At 38.9% G+C, this 24,060-nt stretch overlaps 1 protein-coding gene across 3 annotated transcripts in view; it reads left to right on the top strand.

The window, feature by feature from the left end:
- The window catches only part of GRID2 (glutamate ionotropic receptor delta type subunit 2), a gene marked incomplete at its 3' end in the record, with an annotated part of 1,368,259 nt that overhangs the window by 1,322,580 nt on the left and 21,619 nt on the right, over window positions 1–24,060 (top strand). For 2 of the 3 annotated variants that reach the window (XM_082605770.1, XM_082605768.1), the window contains 2 exons: window positions 9,458–9,698; window positions 12,368–12,790. In XM_082605770.1, coding sequence (XP_082461896.1) covers window positions 9,458–9,698; window positions 12,368–12,790 — 664 coding nt within the window. Of the gene's footprint in view, window positions 1–9,457; window positions 9,699–12,367; window positions 12,791–24,060 lie in introns of those variants that run through there. The other variant, XM_082605769.1, reaches the window with a different exon arrangement.

Below are 24,060 nucleotides of genomic sequence, written 5' to 3'. Positions count from 1 at the left end.
ATCACTATAATTCCTTCTTCACAAGGTTACTTTAAGAAGTAAATCAAATGATATGCAGTGTTTTTGATAAATGCTTTATAAACTTTGCAACATTATGCATGCATTTATTATTGTTATTCCTTTGGAAAATAGGTCTTCTGGATAAAGTTTACACTTGATTTCCCATACACAGAAAAATGAATGCCTTAGTTACTGCATAAGGCCATGGATCACTGTTTTCTTAATAAGAAAACCAGATCTGACCATTTGAAGATTTTATCAAATTATATTCTTCAAATTAGAAAGTGAGATATCGGATTTGAAGCAAGACAGGAAGCTTCTTTTTTATGCAAGCCCCTGTATGTGGCAGTCTTCAACAGTAACTGAGCTTGTAATTAAATCAAGCCCTGTTGATTTGGCCCTGTAGTGGGGAGGTGGGCAGGTCATTTCACCTCACCAGGCAAGAGTTAAATATGAACTCACCGCCCAGACCCCTTCCAGTCATGCTGTGATTCTCATTAATCATCTATAGTAACTCTTTACCAACCCTGAAAAACGTCTAATTAGTGTACAATACTTCTAGACATACATAATTAAAAACCACTTTTATATCTTTTGACTAAAAGAGACAACACCTTTCCTGCCTCATTCAATTGTCTTACCCATTCTTAGTGAATCATAGTCACTTCCCTGGTATTTCTTTTAGTGGTATAGTATCTGTTCGTATCCTTTTGATGTCAAAATACAGCTTCCATTCCTGGAAAATGACCCAGCAAATACAGACCTCAGAAAACAAATACTACCTGATCTTGAATAATTAAGGCAGTCACTCTTGGAACATGGGTGGTCCCAATTTCAGAATAAATGTCCAGATGCATGTTTTAGGATAATCAGAAAACCAAGGATATCCAAAATTCACTTGAATTATTATACTCTCATTGTTGATATACAGTGTGTATGTCCAGTCCTTCCTCAAAATGGTCAAATACAAAATCAACATGATAACTCTGTACTCATTTAAAGGCACACATAGGCATTACTCTAGTTTTAAAACAGACTCTGATGTGGGTTTTTTTTTGTTTTTTTTTTTGCGGTACGCGGGTCTCTCACTGTTGTGGCCTCTCCCGTTGCGGAGCACAGGCTCCGGACGCGCAGGCTCAGCGGCCATGGCTCATAGGCCCAGCCGCTCCGCGGCATGTGGGATCTTCGCGGACCGAGGCACGAACCCGTGTCCCCTGCATCGGCAGGCGGACTCTCAACCACTGAGCCACCAGGGAAGCCCGACTCTGATGCTTTCTAATGATGTGACTTTTGCCAAGTCACTTAAGCCCCTCTGATCGTCTTTGTCATCAATGAAGTGGAAGCTTGTTGACCTCATGGAGTTATTTGCTATTGGATTTCTAATGTAGTCAGCAACTAGAGCCATCAGACCAAACTTGGCTTGGGCCTGTTTCTGTAAATACAAAGGCAGGGTTGAGTAACTGCAACAGAGACAATGTGGCCCTCAAAGTCTAAAGCATTGACTGTCTGGCCCCTAACAGAAAAGGTTTTCTGACCCCTGCTCTAAAAGGGGATACTTGTGAACTGATATGAAATGCCATATTCACCTATATGATTTTAAGCAATCTCAGTGGATTGGATTTAAGTAAATGGCATTTGGCTCAAGTAACTGGAAGAACTAGTTAAAAGTTCAAATTAAACAAAAGAAATAGCTTCTAATAGCCTCCTTTGGGCTATTTGGTATTATGGAGGTATTAGATGTCATCAATGAATATTTGTTGTGTCTAATACTCCTAACTGATCATTTAGAGATTTTACTCAAGGAAACAAAAAACAACTAATGTCTGGTTCACAAGAAGTTGATAGAATTTTTTTTTACAACTCTGATGTTGAAGTAGTGGTAACAGGCATGCCAATCAGAGGGCCAGCACTTAATCAAACGTTAAATCTGAATCTTTGAGAAGTGTTTTTGCTTCAGTCTAAGTTTACCTAAATTTTCCAAGACCAAAATGAAAGCAGTGATGAGTGAATGAAAAACCTTTTAAGCTGACATTTTTCTGAAAATCCTCTGCGTGCTATTATTAATTCTTCCTCAGTAACCATGGAGAGGAAAATCTTGTGAGCACCCAGCAAATGAATTTAATAATGTGGGTATTCCAGGTCAAAATAGATCCACTCGCTGTGTCAAAAAATACTTTTTTTTCAGTTATTCCCAAATTTCTTTCTGGGTGACAAGCAACATTAACATTACTAAGTAAAGAGACTCCTAAATATCTGTTTAATTTGGTTACATAAAACTCATAAGTATGTAACACATACATGTTTCTGAGATGTTAAAATAATGTATTTTCATCCTCACCAATCCCTACCTCTGAGTTGCCTCAGTGCTTCCAAACTGAAGAAATGCCTGGAGGTCTCAGATCATAGAGTTTTTATCATTTTGTAGCTAAAATTCCCTTTTACTCTGACAGGCCAAGAAGTTTGAAGACCTGGTGGGTAAGAGGGATATCCAAGAAAGAAAAGGAAAGCCACCCCTCTTCTGGCCAGAGGTTTCCAGTGGAGGGCAAGGGATGGGAGATGGGCAAGAGAAGAGACAGACGTTAGGGAGATTAAAAGCCACAAGGGTAGAAGTCCTGATGCTTCTCTTCCCATTAGCGTTTCTGAAGGGAGCTCCCTGGGCCCACCAGCATTTGCACCAACAAAGAAGGCCTCAGATAGTTGAGAAGCTAGGGCCGCACATCGGGAAAAAGCAAAGAAAGGTTCAATCTTCATTCCCAGGCCTCCCTTTCTCCCAAGTGGTAGGAATCCTGAGGTAGACCACATGGACCACCCTTGGGACCCTCAGTGAGTGACAAGGTGACACTGTAGTAGTGTCTAAAGGGCTACAGAATAGTCAGGGGCTGGATGAAGAAAATGGTAGAAGCTGAGAAAGGTGTACAACACCTCAGAGGTCAGGTCAGCCGGGAGGAGGCCACAGGCCCTATAGAAGCTGAGAAAGACATTAGCCGAGTTTAGCAGACTTAATGCCTCTGCCGACTTTAGTAGCAGATAGTGTCTAAGGGCTGGGCCCAGGCCCAAGCAACCTCAAAGGAGACCTGCCAGAGCAGATCCAAGGACCAGCAAGAGGCCAGAGCTCCCCACACCAAACACCCACGTAGGAGACATAATGTCGTCCTCCGTAAATCCTGATGCCATCATGGAAAAGAGCAAGGGAAACAGGGAGGAATCAAAAACGTGGAGTAATTGGTTCAAGTAAATTGAGCTAAAGCTAGAGACATGTTAAATTATTAGAGCAGATTAAATTTTAAATCGTAGAGCTAATTTTAGTTTGGTTCCCACTGCTCAGCAGGCCCATTCCTCCTGAGGAAAATCAATTACGTTCTAGAGAAAAGCTACATTTTCTTTGTACACCCAAATTGTAGTAGGAATAAATTTGCAATCACACTACAATTATATCATGTGGTTGGGGGAAAACATATTGATGACAATTTTACTCGGAGTCTAACAAATCTCTGAAACGAAAAGAGATAGGTCTTCTCCAAAGAGTTACATATTAGAGGCTGTGTAGAGTAACAGAGGGAAAAGTATCGGGGGACAGACCTGAGTTCCAGCCCCAACTCAACTATTTACTCTGTATCAGTCACTAAGAGAGTCATTTAATCTCTACAGCAGTGCTTCCCAACAGTTGTGTCCTAGATGATGTACTAGAATATTGCTAAAATATTGATCCTTTCGGCCCTCAGAACAGCCAAGGCAGGGCCTGCAGTGGCTGGAGCCCTGGCATTTCACCTCTGGCTGCAGAGAGCCTCTGATTACCCTAGCGTGGTGCATAAATTATTTTTTGTGTCGAATGTGATGATTTGGAGGAATTATTGTTCTCTCTGATTCAGTTTCCTCATCCGTAGATTGAGTGGAGGGAAGTAGAGAGAATAAATGATGTCTTCAGTCTTTTTATTCTAGTAGTTTGTGCTTCTGTGAACATGAGGGGGAATTCCAATTGCAAAAGAATCACAGGAATCCCTACATACATGGTCTAAAATAAGGAATCCCTGCCCTTATTTTTTTTTTAAATTTCTGATTACCCCTAAATTCTTTCCCAGCAGAAGCAACTAAAAAGTCAGCTGGCCTCTAACCAGTATCTTTTTCTAAAGCTCAGCAGGAATTTAAGTGTAAGAAAATTAACAAAATTAAAAAGGACCCTATAGACTGCTAATTCAAAGGCAAAATCAAAGTTACCTATGTGGGATTAGAAATTTGCATCCATCTTTCAGCAACCTGTTTTTTCATAAATAAATTAATTTGAAAATCAGATTCTAGAGTAGTGATTAAGGATGGTAAGTGATCAATAATTAATGTAATTCTAGCACATAAATGAGGCTTTATCTTCAAAGTAAGTAAAAAGCTTTTCAAGATAAACACCTCAAACCTGTTGAATATTTTTATTTGAATATGAAGGAAGGATCCTTTGCCTCCATGCTCCTTTCCCCTGAAAGTTGCTCATTTCTATCAATAAAGAATTTAATGCAGGCAGGATTGATCTATTAGCCATTTTCAAATTGAAGCTAGGTTTTTATGGACTTCTAAGATTTTGCTGTTCAGTGAGATTACAAATGTTTTAATACTTCTGGACAAAAGAAGGAAATGCAGTGTTTTGTCAGTGAATCATGAATCATTCACTGACTCATCTGGGAATAGAATTCTCCATTAAGAAGTGTGTACCAGGGGATTCCCTGGTGGCGCAGTGGTTGAGAGTCCGCCTGCCAATGCAGGGGATGCATGTTCATGCCCAGGTCCGGGAAGATCCCACATGCCGCGGAGCGGCTGGGCCCGTGAACCATGGCCGCTGAGCCTGCGCGTCTCCGCGATGGGAGAGGCCACAACAGTGAGAGGCCCGCGTACCGCAAAAAAAATGTACCAGAACAGGTGCAGAGACAGAATGGTTGGCACACATGCTGACAATAATAATTCTAGCTTTTGAGTTTTGGTAGCCTACTAAGTGCTAAGCAATGAACAAGATGCTTTTGTTTATGGCCTCATTAATTCTCGCCATAACTCTCCACAGTAAGCGTATAATCACTCTGGGGTAAAATGGTAGGAATTTTTCTGACTACACTCCAAAAAGAGGTTTTACACTTCCAGTTGTGCATCACAGTCTAACATCCAACTTTGTTTCTAATAGTTAAAGTGTTTACAGCACCAAGAAGTTTATACTTTAACGTTTCAAACCCACAGGTTAACCGTAACACGTTGCTCTCTATTAGCAAAGACTGCCATCTTGTGGACGTTTCACACATAACAAAAACAATCATTCCATGGGACTAGAATTTTTCTTTGTACACGTTAAGAATTTTGCAGCTAGCTTTTTGCATTGTTACACACACACACACACACACACACCAGTGCTGCTTATAATTAAAAGGCAAATCTTTCCTTTAAGTGCAATTAAGTCTCATTTAAACATGCCAGAGCTTTTGAACCTTTGAAAAAAGAATCTCATTAATTATAAGGATTCATCCCATTATTCTTTAAGGCAGTGAATTAGATTTTGCTAAACTCTTTATCTGAACCTTAAATAGCTTTTTTATATAATAAAAAGGAGGGTGTAGTACGACCTTTCTGATGGAATTTCCAGGGAGCATTCGATTGTGTGGCGAAAGTTTATAGCAGAACTCTGGGCTTAGAGAACACTTTCATTTCCTTCCAACCCTTGTATTCCATGCCAGCCTGTGTTCCCGGAATTTTTTGTGGGCTAGTCAGAGTTTGACTGAGGAATCCTATGGCCCAATTTCTTTGTACTGATATATCCCCAAAGATGAAGTCTCCTGCAGTGCCTCAATCACCTGTGCTTCATGAGATCGACCATATAAAGACATCTTTGTGACGTGATGATACTTGAAAGCACATAGAGAAATCTCTTTTCTTTTTCCCCTCAAAAACTCCTACCACCAACTTGCTGAACCTAAAAATTTACACTCTTTGGCCCTTTACCATTTACGGCCTTTGGCCATTTAAGGCCCTTTACTCCTATGAGAATCAAAATGGGTGACACAGAGTATGTGTACTTCAATGACTATTTTTAAAACCAAATTATTTTCCAGGTGTAGAAATAATAAGGACACATCGTAAGTGGTACCAGATACGACCGAGAAGAGAGAGTAAGCAATAATCATTTCCTGAATGAACATGTGAACTAATGAAAGAATAAATTAGCATGAACTGAGGGTATTGAAATGATTTCAGTGTTGTCCAGGCCATTCTGGCTGAACGTACAGTTGTGGTTTAACATAAATTTTGTACCCAAGGAAATGCCTTACATGAAATCACTCTTTAGATGTTTATTGAATGAATAGATGAATAGGAGGGAATGCAATAAATAAGAAAATAGCATAATGATAAGAAAAAAGTAGAATCTGAGGATAGAGTTCATTTACCAAAAACTGTATTGAGCATATTCAATCAATAAATATGTGGCTGCTCTGTGTTAGGAAGCATGGAAGATAATGAGTACATATTCTAGAAAGAGAAACAGACATTAATCAAGTAACCACAGATAGTAATAAGTGATGAGTGCAATGAAGAAAAACTCTTCCACTTCCACAGACAGTGACCAATACAGTGTGGCAAGAATAGGAGGACAGGGAAATCTGGGAGCTCATTTTGTGCCCAGATATATTCTCATTTAGAAGATGCTGCGTAGTCTCCTTTTAATTTTACATGTACCTATAAATTCAAATTTAAGAAGAATTCTTTCTTTTAGGGTTGACTATATTTTTTGTTTCTAGATATTCAGTGGTGCCCTGACTAGCTAGATCTTTAGGTAGGCAAATACCTACAAGGTTGGTTTCCTAATGTTATCTGAATGGTATTCATGGATAAGCCAAGCAAGCGACTTTGATGCTGTGATTATGTATGTGTGTGATGGTGCCACACATGCCCACGAGGAGTTGCTCCTTTTGGCTCAAGGCACTATTTCTCAAGTGTATTCCTCAAAATTTTAGTTCCACGTGTTATTAATATATGTTATTTGGGGAGAAAAACAAGGAAAGGGGAATGAAAGACTAATTTGGGAAATGCTGAATCAAACAATCATACAAATTTTCTTTTCCACAGGTCTTCTCAAAGCCTTTAATAGGCTGCCTTTTTTGGGTAAATTTCCAAGAGGGTGTTTCTCAAAGTTGATGCCCACAGGACCCTTTTTTTGCAGAAGACCTCTGTACTAGTGTCCCTTGGAACACACTTCTGGAAATGCAAATGACTTTATCTGGATAGGGCTGGGATAAGGGTGAAATGTAATCTGTTAATATTCATAATCATTTTAGTAAAGTCAGTTAATCAAATTTACTGCCCTTTTTGAACAACACACTGAAGGAACAGAACCTTAGACCAATCAATTTCATGGGAAAGACGTCCAAGTTGTGATGGAGGCTCCAGTGCGCTGCTGGTCCTGGAATGTCAGCAGGGGGCGCTAGGGGTGAGGCTGCGGGATACCCAAAGGTAGATGACAGGGACGTGTCAGAAAGAGAAAGACAAATATCATGATCTGTCTCATATGTGGAATCTAAAAAAAAAAAAAGATACAAAGGAACTTATTTACAAAACAGAAACAACTCACAGACTTTTAGAACGAACTTATGGTTACCAGGGGAAAGGGGCGGGGGGATAGATTGGGAGTTTGGGATTGACCTGTACACACTGCTATATTTAAAACAGTTAACAAACAAGGACCTACTGTATAGCACAGGGAACTCTGCTCAATACTCCGTAATAACCTAAATAGGAAAAATATTTGAAAAAGAATAGATCCATGCATACGTATAACTGAATCACTTTGCTGTGCACCTGAAACTAACACAACATTGTAAATCAACTATGCTCCAATATCAAATAAAAGTTAAAAAAGTAAAGACTAACTCCCCATCATAGTCCCTAGGGCTAGTATTACTATTGTTTAACTCTGGTTAAATGTTGATTATCATTGAACTCATAGACACGTGGATGACATGAAACAGGTAAAAAAGGTAAATACATCACTGAAAGTGAGTTATTTACTCCTTCCAGATAAGCTTAGTTCTCCTCTGTAAAGTTTTAAGCAGTCTCTCCCTAAATAATCCAAGAGCTGGGGCAAGAGTGCAAATATGGGTCTACATATGCTAAGTGTAACTGTGTAAAACTTATAAATCAAGCTAAACATTGTTAGGTAAAATATGTTCTATCCTCTTATCTTGACAAGTATACCTTCATGACCCCAAGGGAGCCAGGTTTGAGTCTCTAACTGGTGACCAGCTAGGAGGTCTGCACTGACCCAGTGGCACTGGGGGTCAGCCTTCCACCTCCGGCTCTGTCCACACAGCGAGGGTCTCGCACACAGAGGTGTGTGTGCCTGAGCTTGCATGTCGAGTTGTCCACACCCCCCAAACCCCACCCTAGAGACCTGTGTGCACCCATGGCTGTGAGATCTGCTCTCAGAAATCATACACAGGAATAGGCTTTTATGAGTCCTGGACGGGCAGGCACTCTGAGCTGTCTGGCCAGGAAATCCTAGGGAACTGTGGGGATGGTGCGCACTCTGGACAGGCTCATGACCTTGGCCCTGACCATTCTCGCTTTGTGAGAAGGGGCACAGCTGGAGGAGGGCCAGAACCAGGCAGGTCTTAGGTAGAGCCCAAAGAGTGTTTGGAACTGAGAATAAAACCTCTCTGAAAATCCTACGTTTTAAAAGCTGCAGTCTTTGCAGTTATCCCCAGACTCTGGGAGTGAATAAAAGAAGGTATTTCTTATTTGAATGTGACCACTTCTGAAAGCCTCTGGTCAACTTTTCTTCTTGTTCTCCAAGGTAAGATTATTTCCCCTTTGGCATTAAAAGGAAACTAGATCAGTTGTGTGAAAAACCCAAAATGATGTATTTTATCAACTTCAAACTTGTCCCAAGGCTTTCTTCCACACTGTGTTAAATAATAGAAGTCTTTTTAATTGAATTTCTTTGTGTGTAGCATATGCTGGGCGACATTATGCCAGCATCTAGCTCTAAGCAGCAAAACGTTCTTCATAAAAGCATTAAGATCCAGAGAGTCATTCTGCATGTAGGGAAGGAACACAGAACTGCAGCAGCTTGAAACCACATAAAAACAGTGCCTCTGAAATGTAATTGTAAAAACACGTTGCAAGAAACCGGCTTTGAGGGTAATGTTTAGGATTATAGAATGAAAAAAAAAAATAGAAGAGGTGGGGGAAGACAAAAGGGAAGCAGGGAGGGAGGGATGTAAGAAAGGAGGCAGGACGGCATCGTGGCACAAGTCTGTCTAAAGAATCACTGCAATAATGTTTTGTGTGTCCTCGCATTCCACCTGCAGGCTAATCTATATATTCATTTCCCCTTGACATCCACCATCCTTTAGAGACAGGGTTATTAATGGATATGTTGTGGACTGAGGCAATAACTATGTCTGTAATAACACATGATTGTGTGCTTTACCCCAAGGATCCTGGAGCTTCAGCAGAATGGTGACATGGACATCCTGAAGCACAAATGGTGGCCCAAGAATGGCCAGTGTGACCTGTACTCCTCAGTGGACACAAAGCAGAAAGGAGGTGCCCTGGACATAAAGAGCTTTGCAGGGGTTTTTTGTATCCTGGCTGCGGGGATCGTCCTCTCCTGCTTTATAGCCATGCTGGAGACGTGGTGGAACAAGAGGAAAGGCTCCAGGGTCCCATCAAAAGAGGTACTTGAATGAAAGCTTCAGCGCCATGTTGAGCCCTCAAGTAGGCTGTGCTTCCAGGGAGGATAATCACAGGGAAGGGGATAATGGGTTGGGAGTGGTCTTTGTTTCTTCTTTCCTTGAAGAGTGAAAATACACTTGTGAAATGTAAAAATTGGTAAGACCAATACCAATTTTCATTTTAAGACATCCCAGATCCATGAAGAGGAGACGATCGTGTTTGAAAGACTGACAATTTCATGAGCCACAATGGGCCTTGAAATTCTCCCAAATCTCAGGATAGACCTTAAGTCCATGATTTTTTTAAGGGCTGTGATTCCCTTGACCAGTTCACAAGGATGCTTATCATGTTAGTTCAAATAGTTGTTTAACTTATAGGTAGATTACTTGTGTCTCTGAGATTCGGCCTAAGAAATGCAGTGTTACAGTAAAATAATCAGAGTTTTCTCTTCATCCCCAGGGACTGCTTCCCTCTGTCTGTATGTAGACCTATAGAAGTGATCATGTTTTTATAGCTTTTTAATGACTCCAGGCTTAACAAATCCACACGGTGGAATCATCTAGAATTCCATAGTCCTCCTTTTCTCATGAGTCAGCTTAACTCCAGGGCCATATTAAAATTTTTCCAGAGCTTTGAAAGAATAATTTCAGAGTTATATATATCTTTTAAAGTGCCCTGTGCCTTATTTTCATCTAGAAAAAAAAAAAATGTGTGTTTATCAGAGACTATCTGAAGTTAAAAATAAACTACTTGATTTATTTATCTTATTTCCAGTGGACCAAAAAGGTGAAAAAAAATTTATAGAATGAAATCATATTCACTAAAGCTTCACAGATTGAAACGAAAACAACCTGAATTTGCTGAATGATTTGACTTTCTAGATAGTTTCAAAGAACAGTTTTGAACTTTCTATAACTAGACCTTGGCCAACTGACGCCTAAGCAGATCCTGAGAGGATCTGCTTTACAGCACAAATAAAAATGACTTCTCATTTGCATATGAATTATTGCATGCTAATGTATTCTTTCAAACAAAATGTTTTCTAAAGTTGTCTGAGGATTCTTTCCTACCACCTTATATGCAAAATTGATCAGCACCATTTATAAGGAAAAGCTTGGCTTAGCGAAGATAAATCTTAGCTTCCTACCTGTCTGAGTGATCATACAGTCTAAATTAGTGGAGTATAAACTAAAAATTAATCAGGTTTTATTGTAGTGGTTTTTTTTTATGTAATAAACTTCTGGTATCTCTACTGACATTGATTCAATGCAAAAGACCACATTAATGCAACATTATAGCCAAGGCTTCATATTCTCAAAAATCTGGAAATTAAGGACTCCCCAAACTCCTTACATTTTGAATTACTATATATGATATTAAATTTTTGCATTATTATATCTGTTGATGGATGACTATATTATAGTTGCTGTGGGAACCGTAAAATTTTATCTTTCAACCCTCTAATGTCTCAGTGATAATATTGCATTAATGGATATTTTTATTGGATTTTGAAATGAGAAAGGAGAAGGAAAAAAAGTGATGCACATCAAAATATTTTTCACTGAGGTGCACTATAATTGCACAATGAAAAAAATACATCCTCCATTCTAATTCATAGCAGCTAATCCAGATCGTATGAACAAATATTTCCTCCTCTTATGATTAAGATATTTTTAAATCCTCATAAATTTAATTTATTGAACTTGATGATAAATAAGGCTGATGCAAAGGACAATTTTCTTTCCTGCCACTTTTATTTTTCAAATAGTGGGCTTTAATGCTCACTTCTAGTGAAAATCCTAAGGGATTTACGAATTAGTTTCAACTCCAGAAATGTAAGGTTTTACACTCTTTTTCTTCATTAAGCACCTTCTTACTAAGACTCTATTAGTGTAGCTCAAAGCGTCTTTGATTTAGAGGCCATTTAGCATTAACGTGGCCCTAAACTGAAGCTGTCACTCACACATCATGGCTTGAAGGGGTCTCTAAAGGCTCCCGTGCTGACCTCACAATATTGCCTCATTCAGGTACTAGATAGCTTGAGTGTATGAAGTCCCTCAATCAGAAACTGATTCTCTTGTGTTGAATGTTGCTTTCTGTAAACAATCTCACATATTTCTAGCCTAAAGAGAAATAACACTTTAACAGTCACTAACACTTTAGTGTGAACTAGCATATCAACATATTGTATCACTTAATCTCCAAGAATGGAAAGTTAAGTTTAGGAGCAAGTAGTGAAAGGAACAAAAACAACTTGGAATGAGACACCCTGAAAAATGAGGAAGCATGCCTAAAGAAGAGGTGGGAAGGGGATGCGTGGCCAAAACCATACTTACTATGTGTATAATTTTGCCTGTGTCTGTCTCTGCTCTTGTATAAGGCAATCTCCCATCTACTGCTCCCATATTTTGTAGTTGCATGTGGCATATGCTCCTTTTAGAACTTTTATTGCGAGAAAAGTATAGATAACCTTATCTCAGAATCCTATCGGTACCCCCAGAACCTAGCACAGTGCTTGGCTCATATTAGGTGCTCAATAGATATTTGTTAAATGAATAAACCCCAAAGTTCAGTTCATTACCTATCATGTTTGCTGAACTACTTTTTTTTTTTTTTTTAACCATGAAGCTAGTACTGATGAGAACCTTATCTTCTTTTTCTTCATCTCCAGGATGACAAGGAAATTGACCTGGAGCACCTCCATAGACGTGTAAATAGCTTGTGCACAGATGACGACAGCCCCCATAAACAGTTTTCCACCTCGTCAATTGACTTGACCCCTCTGGACATTGACACTTTGCCAACACGACAAGCACTGGAGCAAATCAGTGATTTCAGGAACACTCATATTACCACAACAACCTTTATCCCAGAGCAGATCCAGACTCTTAGCCGTACACTGTCAGCTAAAGCTGCCTCTGGTTTCGCTTTTGGCAACGTGCCTGAGCACCGAACTGGCCCTTTTAGGCACAGGGCACCTAATGGGGGCTTTTTCAGGAGTCCTATAAAAACAATGTCATCTATTCCTTATCAACCAACTCCTACCCTGGGGCTCAATCTGGGTAATGATCCAGACCGAGGCACCTCCATATGAGCACCCAACAAAATCTCTTCACTGTTTCTTTTGTAGGACTCCCTTTGCAAGGAGCGACTGTAATATTGTGGGACTAACATGGATGTAACATTTTTTTTTTAATCAGGAGTATTAGTAACAGTTCTAGTTCTTTCTCTCTACCTTCTCCCTCCTCTCTCTCTCGATCCTCTGTTTCTTTCTCTTTTTCTTCCCTCTCTTCCTGGACATTTCTCTCCACTTTTTTTCATTACTCAATTTATTCCCCCAGAAGGTAGTATACTAGGATCCTATTAGTCTGCTTTTCATATACTGTACTTCAAGTATAGGAAACGTGCACTGAGTATACTAACAGTATATGCAGGATTAATTTTACATAAAGGCCTCTTCTGTAACATTTCTCTATTTTTAAAAATATAATTGCAATAACTTCAGTCTTTTTACATTCTTCTGCTGCATCCATACAATGCTCCACTGCTGTTGAGTGTCTTTTAACTGTGGGCCAAAGGCAACCCCTGCAGTGTTTATAGAATAATTTAAAGACCATTCAGGCCACATAATATGAGAATGCAATTTTGTAGGATTACAAAAAAGCCATTAATATGCCAGTCAAGACTACAGTTAAAACTACTCTTGCACTGCAACAGTGCATATGACCTTTATGTGATTGTACAGTATGAAAAGTTTTTTCTTATGTACAGTAAACTTTATCATATGGCAGCAGCCTCTATTGTGTTAAATAAATTAGTATCTCATATATACATATATATGCACCTATATAATGTGTATATATATTCAAAGGAGGCCATTGCTATTGCAATTCATTTAATAAAGCTTTAGTTTAAAACGAAAGTGTTGTATACAGGAACTATGTATAGTGCAGGGGGTCTTTTCAGTTAGAAAAGGCAGGTTGCTTTAATGTTATTCTGACTCGCATTGTTTGCCAACAGAGAATATTTTATACTTTTGTTATTAAAACATCCAGGGCGATTTAATATTTGTTCCTAGATGTAACTCATTTGAAGAGATTTTTGCATTTGTTATTCAGCAGTGTATAAAGCTAACCTTGATCATTTTACTTTTAATTAATTATCTAAATGGAAAATGCTATTAGCTGAACCACGTCCACCACAGCACGGGGAGCTCTATACGAGTTTAAACGTAGATCACTGAAGGTTAACAAATTCTCTTCCAAAGCAGTAAGCCAATCAATACAGCTGTAGTTGGGGAGAGATGGGAGCCCTTAAGAAATATTGATGTGGCCTTAATTACTGTCATACATTATCCTAAAGAAGAAAATACAGCAACCATACTGGGCTCTCAACTTCAGCCCCTTTTTTATTCAGTTCTATTTGGAGGAGTTATGTGTTTTTTACATTAGTGCCAAGTGTATAGAAGGCTAGCAACATAAACAGTGCCTCTTTGCGCACAACCCTTTTTAAGGTAGCTTTCTTACCTGTTGGAAATGTAGAATGAACTTTGTTTGTAATCCTTAAATTAAAATGCAGTTAAGTAGGAAGCAAGAACTTATCCTGTGTTTTCACACAGCCATTCACTTATTTTAATCTAATTCATTCCGTGGCTAGGATTGGTATAGGAATCAACCTATGTGATTTGCTTTAGGAGAAATTAAAAAGTATATTCTTAAGGTCTATTATACTTTGATGCTAATTCTGTTCTGGGGAGCATCTTGTCCTGTCACTGTTTTTGTACTAAATCTTCAAATATTGTCTACTGTGTAAGGCAGAAAAATTTCTTATCATGCAAAAACCGTTTCGTTTCCAGGGTAACAAGTATCTAAGTGCATGCACAACTTGTTCTCCCTTGTAACATTCATGATCTCATCCACGACTCTGATTTTAAGACAAAAAGTCTTTTCGACAAGCTATATAGGGACATACCAGATGTTGCAGTGATTTTAGCTATCAACAAACTGTTAACCATGTACAATATTTAAAATAGGCCTATTTTGATGTATTGCCTATTATACAAATACACAAACCACTTTTTGGAGGCCTCAGTTATGAGTGGCAGAGCTTTCTGTGTATAATTTGTCTAAAGAATTTGTCTAATAAAAATGTTTTCTAAACTTGCTCTCATACCATTGAAGTCTTAACTATACAATTTGAAAATGCTTACTCTCTCACAGATAGAACTGACTTTTTCTAAAAATTTACCTTGAATTAATTAAAGCATAAAACACATTAAGTTTTACTAGCAGAACGATGCCATGATGAGTGGCTCTCTAAAAACAGTAGCAAGTGATGTTCTAAACCAATGAAAGACTGCCTTTCTGCTGTTTGAGACAATTTGAACCAACGATACGTTTGTTTTCCTTTGTGGATGTCTCTATGAGCACTTTTTTGGGAAAGATTTATCCTGTTTCATGTAAACAATGCAGCCATTATAATAATAGCAGGATGAGTGTTTGTTACATTTTAAAAAAAGAAAATTAAGGGTAATTATTAAACTTAGAATTGTGTATTAATCATTGCTTTGCTGTTAGCAAAATATTCATCATGCTGAATCTATTAATTTGGAAATTAACTGACTCCAAGATTATTTCTAATAGAGTGTTCTTTTCTGCATTTGAACAATATTTAATTCTTCTTGCATTTAACTCACTCAGTGAATACATATCTGAAAATATATTCAATTTAGATGAAAATCTCTGCTTTTCTATAATTCCATTAAAATGATTTTTAAATGTTGGATAGGAGGAAGTGTAGAGATCTAGACCCTCATCGCCCTCATTTTACAAATAAGAGAACATAAGATGCTAAGAAGCTGTGACTTGCCCAAATGTTTGACAATCTGAGACTTAACAGAGTCTTTTTTTTTTTTTAAACTCTACCATGCTTCAGTCACATCCCCGCAGGTCCTAATGGGTTGTGAATTCACTGTAGGGATGGCTCAAGTACAATGCCTCCACCCACTCCTCTCTCGCCAAGTTTAGCCTGCAAATCTCTAGAACTCTCCTTCCTCATGGGGGACCAGTTAGAGCATCTGATTCAACTGCTCCTTTTACAGATGGGAAAGTGAACACCTCAGGCTACGTCAGGTCACAGCTAGTGGCAGAATTCAGGCCGTCATGCTTCTGCCTGGCGCTACTTCCTTTAGCCCATTGTTTGCCCTGGTTCTCACCACTTACACCAACCTTGCTATTTCAGAACAAGACAAACCCCTTATGTCCACGAACGTTTATTCCAGTCAGAGGTCGAATGTATTCCACTGGTGAATCGTTAAGAGAACTGGTTTTCACTTTCAACCACATCAGAACTTATGCACAGCTTTGGTTTCATCATATATTAGAAAATTGTAAGAGCGTCTTTCTTCCTCATACACATCAAGCTACAGGCAATTTGTTGTTTTCTCAGTTATGTTATTTTTCATCTCTTTCAGTTTGGGATTGGTTGTCAACTGAATAAATACTTTAAAAAATAGACTTTGCTGAATGGTACTTTGCTTCATCAATTAGAAAGAAAAAAAAAGATGAGACAATCCATTTATCCTACATAATACCTTCTAAGCCACACCACTGGATAACAAATTATAAATATTCCATAATCAGGATTTTGGAATGGTGGAACACATTCTGGATTATGAATATAATAAATAAAGCAGAGCTAATAACTTTTGTGCTGGTAAACATAGGTTTTTAACCTTAAATACACATCTCATGATAATTGATAAAACACAGTGGGCTCACTAGAAATGGGCTTCCTTCTAGAGTGTTTTTATTTCTAAAAACAAATCCTTTATCCAGTCCTTGTGGTCAGATATTAATAAATGGCTAGCAATTATGACATTTTATAAAATCATTTCAACAAATTTTAGTAAACACCCTCTCATGAGGTAGCATATATGAGCTCCCGTGGGTGGAAATGACTTACCTGACGTTGAAAAATTAGGAGATAAAGCTTTTTAGATTTGATAGATTTAATTCAGTTCTATTAGTGTTTACTGAAAACCTATTATGTAAAGCCACGGTGCTAAGCAGTTACACATCACATAAATGAAGACATGTATTTGCTAATGGGTCTGGATGTGTTCTACTGCCCAGGCCTTTCCTTGTCCCTCATCAACATGCAGGATACAGAGACCACCTTACAGACTTTCTGAGGTGGCAGAATTAGTCACCCCAAAACAGTGCCATCCTCTTTGGGCCTGGGCCATCCAACTGGACCAATCCATCCTGGTAGTTCTCATGAGCTGACTGAGTCTACCTTCTTAGATTCAGATTCCTTCCACAAACAAGACCTGAAAATTTCCCAAAATGCCAGACCATGAGGCCAAAGTTTCAAAAATGTGAAAATCACCCTAAGCCACAGGCAAACTGCTACCTAACCCCTTCTCATCCACACCTGCATACTCCACATCAGAGTGACTCCTACGCTCAGGTGTCCACATCAGAATGATACACACCACATTCCCTCATTTTCTATCCCTGCAGGGCTCAGCCGTTGTGAGTGTTAGAGCTATAGGGTTTCAAAAAACTTACTTCCAAGGAACCAAACACAGTAAGTCTTATTCAGGCTACTCTTCAACTTTCATAAACTTTTATTTGTATTGTAAATAAGGCCCGAGTTACCATTCCTATGGTAATTCCTACGGAGGATACAATGTGACCTATGATCCCCATGAAAGTAAAGTGTTTTACAGGCTGCCCACCATGAGGACAGCTTCCAACCCACACATACTTTCAGAAGAACAGAAACGACGTGGTTTTGCTCTATTTTATGGAGCTGCCCAGAGGCATGGAGCAGCTAACCCACCTAATGATTCAGCCTACCGTGGGGATAGAAACGGACTGAATGAGCTGCCTCTCATTTTCTCACCTGGCTTTTCCTAATTTCTACCTTTTCAGTAGTGTTCATTTGTTTCCATGTAATATTAGTAACAAGGCAAAAATTGTTCAAATTTGAGAAAATTTTTCATATCTAGGACCAAGTGTCATCTTTTGACTGATTTTGCCCATTTCTGGAGTTTCTTCTAGTGGAGACGAGAAACTGGCTGTTTCTTCTGCACATGTTACCTACGTTGTGCTATAGACGTAGCAGTCTAGCCTTTGTGAGGGATGAGGGCCTTTTTTCCTTTCGGAGAAACTCTATCCAGTCCAACCTCAGAATCCGCAGCATGTTCCAAGTCTCAAACTATCTGTGATATGATAGAAAATCCACAAACTTTTTAAGACAACATGAATTTTCCTTAATTAAAAGCTAATTAAGCTTTAATCGCAGCTGCTTTAGAAGGAGAAGCAGATGTCACAAAGTCAAAGTACAGTAAAATGTCAGAACCAGAGAATGGGCAGAAAATATTGCTTTCGATAAATATTTTGCCTGCCACAAGATTTGAAATATAAGTAGGAGGCAAACTTTAATTTTTAAAGTTGTTATATTTTATTTTTAAATTGGTGCTACTGAAAAATTTTAGGAATCAAACAGCCTATATCTGGCTATTTTTAATTTTTTAAAAATTAAACATCAGTATTGGACATCAATAAACAAATTACAGTTTGCTTATTCACTGCACAAAAGGTTCATAATGGGGGGGCTTTGAGAATTATCCTAATGTGTATTTAAAAAAAGGTTCAATTTGCAAAAATTTAAGTTATATAAAATGTTTCAGAATCACACCCTCTTCATGAGGCAAGGGGTACCTATAGCTATTTCATATTAGGTAAATAAGGAGCTGATAGGTGATATTTAATTCCTCTTCAGAATTATATTATAGCTGACTTTCAAGTTAATGCTAGCCCTCTATTAATATCCATTTATATAAGTTGGCTATAAAACTTATTTTTAGAAATCAAAGCACTGTAAAATTAAGTTGAAAATAAAGGTGTCCTGTCCCCAGCTGTCTAGCTTGACTTTTCCATTCAAAAAATAGTTATTAATACTTAATATGCTCAAATACTTCCATAGGTGATGTTAAAAAACACTTTGAACATTAGTTGTTAGATGCAGTAGAGCTGCGTCATATATCTAATTGACGTAATTGACATTAGATATCAAATGCAGAACTTTCATTCACACTTAATGGTTTGTAATGAATATAATACTTCTTTCTAAGTGAACATATTAAGAATAAAAATTAAAAAGAAGCAGTGCAGCAAGATAGACATGTAATTGGGCCTTCCAGATTCAATTCTGCGTAACTAAGCATTTTAAAACTTATTGCTCACTCTGATTTCTCCATGGAAATGTCATGGTAAAAATAATTGCTCATCATCTGAGCAACTCTCACACGTGTAGTCTCCAAAGCTTTTGGTGTGTCCAGTTAACATGGTAAGTCCTATAATACTGCTCAATCACCAACAAAGAATATATTTTAATTCTTTCCTGTTCATCATCGCTAAATGAAGTTTTTAATTCTTACTCCATAATAACGATTTTGTGTCTCTTTTTAAAAAACGAGTGTTAGTACATAGATATAAACTTTAGTAAGGCTGCAGAGAGAATATTAGGAACAAAACAATCACACAAGATCAATCAGTCCGTTGACTAGCACTACCTGAGCACCTACTATGAGCAAGGCACCTAAGACAGAGCTTTCCTAAATAGCATGCCAAGGCACACTCCTGGGCCAGCAAGGGTTCCAGGGTGCTGAGTTACTGGTGCCCTCATCAATCAGGGTGGTGGGGTGGGCCCCTGGGCTGGAGCTCTGCCCATGTTCTCTTCACTTACAGCCGGACTTTGCTAAGACAGCTTCCAAAGCTGGAGAGACAAAATATACACATTTGAAAAGCTGAGTAAAGACTCATGGTTTAAGTAACATCAGAAGACAAGAATATGAAATATTATGATACACAGTGCATTTAATTGTCAAATGAGTGCTATCGAGAAAATATTCTATGAGAAGAGAAGAAGAATGAGGCTGCATGGCTTGACATGGTTTCATGGAGTAAGTAGAAATTTAGCCTAATCATAGAGGAAAGGTCAGAAGAATGCACAAGGGCCTCCAAGTGGAGGGTACGGTGCAATCAAAGCACAAGAACGGGAGAGAATATTCAGAGGAGCAGTAGCCCACGATGTCTGGAATGTGGGTTTCATGTCAGGAAGTATCAGGAACTAAAGCTCGGGTGAGGCTGTGGGAAGCCTGTAGGCTGGCCTCAAGAGATTACACTATATCCAGTTCATTCATTCATTCATGTATTCGACATATGTTCACTGAGGTTCTGCTGTGTGCAAGACGCTATTCTAGGTGCTGGGGATACAATAGTAGACAAGACAGAAATCTCTGCCCTCATGGCATTTACAATCAACTGGAGGAGATAGACAATAAGCAGGATAAATAAGTAAAGTACGTCATCTATTAGATGATAAGTGCTGCAGAGGAAAACAAAGAGGAGGACTAGGAAGGCCAGAGTGAAAGTGGGGATTTGCTATTTGAAATAAGGTAGGTAGGGGAGGCCTCACTGATAAGTTGACATTTGACTGAAGCTTTAAAGGGAGTGGAGGAGTTTGCCACGTTGCTCTCTGAGGAAAGAACATTCCAGACTTTGGGAACAGCTAGTACAAAGGCTCTCAGGTGGGAGTGTGCTGGGCATGTTTGAAGAATGGCAGGAAAATCAGTGTAGCTGAACCAGAATGAGTGATGGGAGAGAGGGTAGGACAAGAGCTCAGAAGGTAGCACAGAGCCCACTTATAAGGCTTTACAGGAGGCCATGGGGATTTGGGCTTTTATTCTGCAAGAGATGGGAAACCATTGGAATGTTTTGAACAAAGTAGAATGCTTGTTACTAATTTAAGAGGTTAATTACAAAGCTAGATGTAAATCAATCTTGGGATCAAAGTGCTGCCACCTTCCCACCCTCCCATGGGCCTAAATATTTGCCCCCATTTTGAGGGTTATGGGAAAGTGGCATGTGGTGCCGGTTTCCGGCCACACCTCCATTGGAATTTCAGCACCTGAGCCGTCAGCTTGTGGTCACAGGCTCACGACCTTGGCATGTTGGAGATTTCCATTGTGGGCATTGGGGAGCCACTGAAGCTTTCCACTGAAGGAAAAATGGGCTCTTAAAGAGGTGGTCTAAAAAGATTAAGCTGGTAGTAATTCATGGAGTGGAACGGAAAAGAGACCAATTAAAACACGTGTGCAATAGTTCAGGTATGACCTGAACTCTGTGGTAGCCCAAAATAAAAGGAAGGATGGTGCAGATGGTAGATACATTCTGAAGGAAGAATCAAGAGAACGTAATGATTAACTGAAGATAGAGTATAAAAGAGAAAAAGAAATCAAATATGATTGATTTTTCAAATTTATATGCGAGAAAAGTGGAATAAAATTTACCAAAAAGCACTGAAGTCAGAAGAATATTTTTTTTCTTTTGTTAATCTTCATTTTTTCTTAAGCTGGGAGGTTGAAGTAGAAGACATCATAGAATTGAGAACTGTTTGTTCTCCTTCATGTGAAGCTTGAATGCTGGGTTCTTCACAGGTGGAGGGCACCTGAGGCATCATGTAGAGCCCATGGCTTTTTACCTGTGCTCCCCAGGTTCCTCAGGGTTTTCCTCAGGATTTCTGGGGATGCGGCCCTCTGGGCTTCAGTCAGAGCGCTCTGCTTTGATCTCTTCACATATTCAACTTCCGATGACTATTTCCCTCACCTTCTGAATGACGCATTACTGACAGATGACCAAGACCTCAACTCAGATGTCTTCTGAGGCAACCCACTGTAGCATTCAACAATTTTAATTGCTTAATTGTTAGATTATTCTTCTTACAGTTGATCTTTGGATAGTGTCAAAAGTTGCCCCCTATCGGTTCTTTGAAACACTACAGAACAAGCTTCATCCCTTTTTCTCACATGACATTTATCATGTTGCCCACACAGTGAATACCCAAAATTGACCAAACTATGATACAGTGACAGGGACTCAAATACCATAATGGCGGCTTGACATAGACCCGATATCTCCAAAGTCCTAAAGAGAGAAAGACCTGGAGCAAAGTTCCCTTGTATTAGGCTGGCTAGAACAACCATGGGGCAGACATACCTGAACAGAAATCCAAACATAATGTTCTAAATACAGGCTTGTCTTATAAAAATAACAAACTAAAATTAGCCCAAACATTACAAACACCTGCTCTGTGAAACACCTGCCAGTGTGCTTGGCACCATAAGTCAAATCAAATACTTGTGGAACCAACTGTGCTTGGTTCCCATGATTGCTGTGTGCTTTTAGTTCTATTTCAAGAGAGTTCAGAAAGCATCGCTAACACAGTTAAGTGAACTATAAGAGAATAAAAATTTAGGTATGAAATACTCATCACCAATCCTATCCTTTTTGGGTGTTTAAAAGAAAAAAAAAAAAGGCGAGCTTTCACCAAGCAGGTGCCATCAAAAAGACTAATTTTGTTCAAGATGTTGTCTGCCAGCTTTAACTATCTCTCAACACTGAGGTTATGATAATGGTTCACTTTTAAGAGGTCAAAGGTGATTTCCCAAGTCTAAGGAAAAAAATGCCTTTTATCAAATACAAAACCAGAAATCGGTAGTATGTGCCTTTATAAATTTAGAATAACTCTGGTAAAACCTGTTGTTCAAATTGTTTGAGAATATAATTCTTTGCAATTTACTCTTGCTCCAGTCTCATTTTAAAAATATAAGCCATAAACCACAGTCACACATGTATACAATAATCTTTCTTTCCTCGAAAAGGAAATAGTACACATATTGCGTACACAGGTTGTATTAAACATCTACACAGTGTAAGGATTTCAAGGTAGTTTGCAGAGGTACATTTTCCAAATCACACTAAATAAAATACATAGGATATATCTTCAGCTAGAATTATTTAAAATGTGGGGAAATTTAATCCATGCTCATCTCAAAATTAAGTTGCCAATTTCTGCCACAATTCCTATCCTTTGCGGGCCAATATTTATGTTCTTCTAAGCATAGCACCCATGGGGAGGGAGGGCATGCCGACCACGTGCCAGGCACAGGGCTGAGCTCCATACACGTGTTTCACTCGATTCTCATAATATCTCTGCAAATTTGCTATTGCAGATGCTAATTGAACAGTTCACAAACAAAACAAACGAAACAAAATCTAAAACTCTGAAAAGTTAAGTAATTTGGCCAAGAACATACAATTAGTAAGTGACGCAACCAGAATTCAAACTTACATCTCTCTGACTCGGAAACTCATGCCCTTCCACCACAATGGACTGCTCCTTGGATCAAAGAGAGATGGGAGGGAGGGGGCCATTTTCTAGTCCCTCAGGGCTGCAAGAGGCTTTGTACCCTATGGGGCTCCAGAAAAATCAACTGGTCCCCACTAGCTGATATGCTTTTGATACAGAAATTTCAAGCAGTAAATAAAATATTCATAAAAGATGAATATAAATAATGCATGCAGCATAGTTGCCTAGAAAACGTAAACAGATTCCAAGAAAAACCCTGCAAAATTAGCATCTCCACCAGAGTCTGTGCAAAAACCAGCAAACCTGTCCAACCTTCTGCTTGCCCTCTTATTCTCTGCTAATGGTGTCAGCGAACTTTCTGGTCTCCTTCCCCTCTTTCTTAGAATTCCTTAAGTGGAAACATTAGAGAAACAAACCCTATGGAGTCAGCTTATATAATGTTCCACTACCTGACCCCCTTTTTCCAAGCCCTACAGCTACCAGCTACTAGACAAGTTTAAGTACATGTTAGCCTCTGTCTGGAAACACTACACTAGGTCTCCCAAGTGTTGCTCTTTTCCAGCTCACCTCCCTCCTACCCACCCTACTAGGTAATCTTACTAAGTGATTTTTCAAGTCAGGTAGCTCCATGATTTAATATTTTCATGGTATTTCTATGGCCTACTAACCCAAGGCCAAGCACCTTAGCCAAGAATCTCTTCAGGCAGGAAGCACTAAGGCAGCCTTCACAAAGAAGCAATATTTGAGCCAAAGAGGTAGGATTTTGACAATTAGAGATATGAATGTAGGCTGTAAAAGCAATGTGCAAAGATGAAATGGGAAAATACACTTGACAAGTATTGGACCGGGAATAAGGCTATTTGGCTTGAAAGAGGGGGATTTATGGAGACAAACAGAAGATAAGGTGGTTGGTTGATACATTCAACAATTATATTCTGAGAGTTCATTATATACATGACAAGACGCTATGTACTGCAGTACGTATAAACAGGCAAGACTCCCAAAGCTATTACGAAGAGATGTCATGTGTATGCGTAACTGCCACATAAGGCAGCGTAGAATGTGTTCCATCACAATGATGCAACTTATTATAGGAATTCAGAGAAGGGAGAGAAGGTTCTCCCCTAGAAAGCTTTTTATTTA

Source organism: Mesoplodon mirus (assembly GCF_964341445.2).
Source record: "Mesoplodon mirus genome assembly, chromosome: 2".
Lineage (NCBI taxonomy): Eukaryota > Metazoa > Chordata > Mammalia > Artiodactyla > Ziphiidae > Mesoplodon > Mesoplodon mirus.
This window is presented reverse-complemented; position numbering and strand designations above follow the sequence as displayed.